The following is a 5042-nucleotide window of genomic DNA, read 5'->3' on the forward strand; positions in this document are numbered from 1 at the left end:
AATTATATTTTTCATATTATTTTTATCCAAAATATGTTTCTTTTAGAGGTTTTTAAGTTCCCAAACCTTAAGCATAATGCTGCCACTTATTTTTTTTCTTCTGGTACGAAGTTCAAAATAGGAAGTATTTGTTCTTTATTTTCAAGTCTCTATTATTAGAAATCATGTGAGTGTCAATTGATAGGAAAGAGTTGTTTGTCTTTTTTGCAAAAAACCTAACCTTCTTTAGGGTTTATAAAAGTATGTTGAAGTATGGATTTACTGCATTCTCAAGCAGTGACCCAGACTTACTACTTTTTACAAAACTCAAGTATGTGTGTTTGTATGTATTATATGCATGTACATACCATGTCTGTGAGTATATAGTTTTACATGAAACAGTTTGATGTTTATACTGACCAGTGCAATATGCTTTTTTGAAAATGATACTCTGATTTTTAAAAAATACATATAATTCTAATACAAACTAATATAACCAAACAGTATTCAGGAGTAGTAAACATGAGGTAACACCAATAAAAAACCTTTATATTAAGGCTATTACTTGCTAATTTTTCTAGTAGGACATTTTCCACAGGATCTTTGAGATTATAAAATGCTTTTAACCTTACTGATATGTGTATCCAAAGGTAAAATACATTATTTCATTACTTTTGTTAGTTTCCTAAATTATCGGCATTTTACTTTTAAGTATTTTACCTAAATAGCTTGCAGAATTTTCAAAATCTTAGAAAACTTTCAAGATTTATTCATTGAATCATCTACTTTCTTGGTAGAATCATTGAGTTTTACATGAATCAATGTAGAGATTATATTTGGAAAAAAAGAATTTTTGAAAATGGTAATATTTAAGTTTCTGCTGTTAGTAATTATGTCTTCCCTGCCTTTTTAGTGGATGATGATGGCAAAATGGAACAGGACTGTTCCGCTGGTATGACCATAGACAGAGAGTCGGAAATTGATCCTTGTAAGGTGGATGGCACTTGCCCTGAAGTCATCAAGGTGTATATTTTTAAAGCTGACCCTGGAGAGGATGACTTAGGTAAGGAGAAACCTTGAGCACATTATGTGTGCTTTGTGCTCACTTGTGTCCAACTCTCTGTCTGTCCAGGGGATTTTCTAGGCAAGAATACTGGAGTGGGTTGCCATTTCCTTCCCCAGGGTATCTTCCCAACCCAGGGATCAAACCTGCATCTCCTGCCTCTCCTGCAGTGGCAGAGAGATTCTTTTCCCCTGCTAAACATGGGAATATCCCCATCAAACACTTTAACCTAATTACTTTAGGGTGTTTTAGACTGAAAATACTTGTAATCGTTTCTGAAGATAACTTTTAAAACAGGTTTTTATTGTATTAGTACAAAATATTGAAAAAGCTAATTGCTTATTAAGATGAAACAGGAGGAAATGAAGTTTTCACATAAATACTTGGAATTGTCATCTTCCCTCATAGGTGGGACTGTCGACATTGTGGAGAGTGAGCCTGAGAATGATCATGGAGTTGAACTCCTTGATCAGAATAACAGTATTCGTATGCCAAGGGAAAAGATGGTTTATATGACTGTCAATGACTCTCAACAAGAAGATGAAGATTTAAGTAAGTAGGTGGCCTTTTTGTGGGAGAGCGTTTTATGTTTCTTTATGCTTTAAATTTTTAAAACTGTACCACTATTTGAAGGAAAAAAAGTCGTACTATGGCAGACATTATTGTACTGCCATAGTGCAAAGAAAAATATCAGTGATTCTTGGTGTTTACTCAAGATACCATTTTATAAACAAATTATGGTGAAAACCAAGAAAATAATTCATTGAATAAATGTTTATAGTGTATTTACTATATGAAAGTAGTATTCTAGGTATGTAACACTTGAACTTTCTGTTTGTTAACAGAATTCAAATAAAAATATTTTTCCTATCTGGTCTGTAAACTTGGTCACAAAAGTGGTTCTGTTAATTTTGTACTCAGATGTTGCTGAAATTGCAGATGAAGTTTATATGGAAGTGATTGTAGGAGAGGAAGATGCTGCTGTTGCTGCAGCAGCTGCTACCACTGTTCATGAACAGGAAATGGATGACAGTGAAATCAAAACCTTCATGCCAATAGCATGGGCAGCAGCTTACGGTAAGTCACATTGCAGCTTTAGGATTGTATGGTTCTTGAACATGATTTGAAAATTTAAAAATAGGTTTTGTTGTCTTAGGTTTCAGAAATATGAATACTAATGAACTGATTTAAGTAAAAACCGAGAAAAATGATAATAGTCTATCATTTGTCTTTAACTTTAATAGGAACTTTCTTTATGCTTATGTTTTTTAAGAAGTATGAAGACTTCCAGAGGGCATCTCAGGTGGCTCAGTGGTAAAGAATCCATCTGCCAAGTGAAGGAGACTTGGGTTTGATCCTTTGGTTGGAAAGATACCCTGGAGGAGGGCATGGCTACCCACTCCAGTTTTCTTGTCTGGGAAATCCCATGGACAGAGGAGCCTGGCGGGCTACAGTCTATGGGGTCACAGAATCAGACATGGCTGAGCATACATGCACGTAGATTTCAGGCTCAAACTTTTTCATCTTTAATGTGTAGCTTGTTTGAGTGAGAATGAGAGTTAATGGGGGAAAATGATGCTGTATTTGGAAGCTAGGCATTCCCTTTCATCTTATATAAATGTGCCCAATGTTTATACCTAGATAGGCAATTTCTCTCATTCATGAGTATCATGGCTTTACATTGTTGTCATTAATAAAGAGTCCCTAATTCTTTATAATTTATAATACTGTATAATTTTGTTTTTTACTGCACATTGTTAGGTAATAATTCTGATGGAATTGAAAATCGGAGTGGCACTGCAAGTGCTCTCTTGCACATAGATGAGTCTGCTGGACTTGGCAGACTGACTAAACATAAACCAAAGAAAAGGAGAAGACCTGATTCCAGGCAGTACCAAACAGGTGAGGGCACATGAGTTCCACAACACAGCATGCTTTGCGAGATCTCAGAGGAAATTCCAGTATATATTCCGTAAAGGTGTTGTGATGGCATTTTAGTTGCTAGAATACTTGCACTGAATTTGAAAATACAGTTTTTAAGAATTAAGTGATATTCATGAATGATTTCCTTTCATAAAAAGAAACAGTTTCGAATCAGGATGTAATTCAGGAAAAACATTGAAAACTATCAGGTTACATTATTGGAAATGCAAGTAAATCACTAAAATGTTAGGTTGGTTAACTTTAAATGAAAAAATTTAAAGTCTTTTTGTGTCAGCATGAAGCAGGCACTTTGACAGAGGAGCAGGACAAATACTACAGCTGTTAATTGAATATATTTCTTTTCTGTATAGCTTGTCTAATGATTTGCACATTAGAATTTTTTATGGCTGTGATTGTAGTTTACTCAATTAATATAAATTTGACAATTGACATAAAACCAAAATGGTTGAGCTTTATGAATGTTTTCCCCAGATATCTAAGCAAATACGGCTTTCAGTTTTTGCTGCTTCATATATTTTAATTGGGTTTTTATTATCTTTTAATTATATTTTAATTGGTACAGTCATTATGAGTTTTCTGGACCAAATTCACTTTATTACTATGGTAACTGTTTTTTGTTGAAAAGTGTAATATATAAGAAAGAGTACTTGTAAATGTGTTCAGAACTCACTTTATATGCTTGAAGAGACGACAACTGAACTTCATTGGATCACTTATGCTCCTTTCTTTTCCTTTCTTAGCAATAATTATTGGCCCTGATGGACATCCCTTGACTGTCTATCCTTGTATGATTTGTGGGAAAAAATTTAAGTCGAGAGGTTTTTTGAAAAGGCACATGAAAAACCATCCTGAACACCTTACCAAGAAGAAGTACCGCTGTACTGACTGTGATTACACTACCAACAAGAAGATAAGTTTACACAACCACCTGGAGAGCCACAAGCTTACCAGCAAGTCAGAGAAGGCCATCGAATGTGATGACTGTGGGAAGCATTTCTCCCATGCTGGGGCTTTGTTTACTCATAAAATGGTGCATAAGGAAAAAGGAGCCAGCAAAATGCATAAATGTAAATTCTGTGAGTATGAGACAGCTGAACAAGGGTTATTAAATCGCCACCTTTTGGCAGTCCACAGCAAGAACTTTCCCCATATATGTGTAGAGTGTGGTAAAGGTTTTCGTCACCCATCAGAGCTCAAAAAGCACATGCGAATCCATACTGGAGAGAAACCGTACCAATGCCAGTACTGCGAATATAGGTCTGCAGACTCTTCTAATTTGAAGACGCATGTGAAAACTAAGCATAGTAAAGAAATGTCTTTCAAGTGTGACATTTGTCTTCTGACTTTCTCAGATACCAAAGAGGTTCAGCAACATGCTCTTATCCACCAAGAAAGCAAAACACACCAGTGCTTGCATTGTGACCACAAGAGTTCAAACTCTAGCGATTTGAAACGTCACATAATTTCAGTTCACACAAAGGACTACCCCCATAAGTGTGACATGTGTGATAAAGGCTTTCACAGGCCATCAGAACTCAAGAAGCATGTGGCTGCCCACAAGGGTAAAAAAATGCACCAGTGTAGACATTGTGACTTTAAGATTGCAGATCCATTTGTTCTAAGTCGCCATATTCTCTCAGTTCACACGAAAGATCTTCCGTTTAGGTGTAAGAGATGTAAAAAGGGATTTAGGCAACAGAATGAGCTTAAAAAGCATATGAAGACGCACAGTGGCAGGAAAGTGTATCAGTGTGAGTACTGTGAATATAGCACTACAGATGCCTCAGGCTTTAAACGGCATGTTATTTCCATTCATACAAAAGACTATCCTCACCGTTGTGAGTACTGCAAGAAAGGGTTCCGAAGACCTTCAGAAAAGAATCAGCATATAACACGACATCATAAAGAAGTTGGCCTGCCCTAACAACAATACTTCTACAGTCTTTGAGAAGATATTGGGCTTGAAAGGAGAAATTTCATTTTAAAGCTAGTCAATCTTATTCACATACAGTACTGTATATTGATTTATACTGTGTACAGGTAGGATTATTTCTTC

At 35.6% G+C, this 5042-nt stretch overlaps 1 protein-coding gene across 2 annotated transcripts in view; it reads left to right on the top strand.

The window, feature by feature from the left end:
• Positions 1 to 4910, top strand: part of LOC105000993 (zinc finger Y-chromosomal protein) — a 21061-nt gene extending 16151 nt beyond the window's left edge. The window contains exons 3-7 of one of the 2 annotated variants that reach the window (XM_010857116.1): positions 893 to 1042; positions 1451 to 1594; positions 1964 to 2119; positions 2804 to 2944; positions 3727 to 4910. In XM_010857116.1, the coding sequence (XP_010855418.1) occupies positions 893 to 1042; positions 1451 to 1594; positions 1964 to 2119; positions 2804 to 2944; positions 3727 to 4910 (1775 nt within the window). Of the gene's footprint in view, positions 1 to 892; positions 1043 to 1450; positions 1595 to 1963; positions 2120 to 2803; positions 2959 to 3726 lie in introns of those variants that run through there. The other variant, XM_010857119.1, reaches the window with a different exon arrangement.
• Positions 4911 to 5042: the final 132 nt, after the last annotated feature.

This window comes from Bison bison, unplaced genomic scaffold (assembly GCF_000754665.1).
Source record: "Bison bison bison isolate TAMUID 2011002044 unplaced genomic scaffold, Bison_UMD1.0 scf7180017854630, whole genome shotgun sequence".
Lineage (NCBI taxonomy): Eukaryota > Metazoa > Chordata > Mammalia > Artiodactyla > Bovidae > Bison > Bison bison.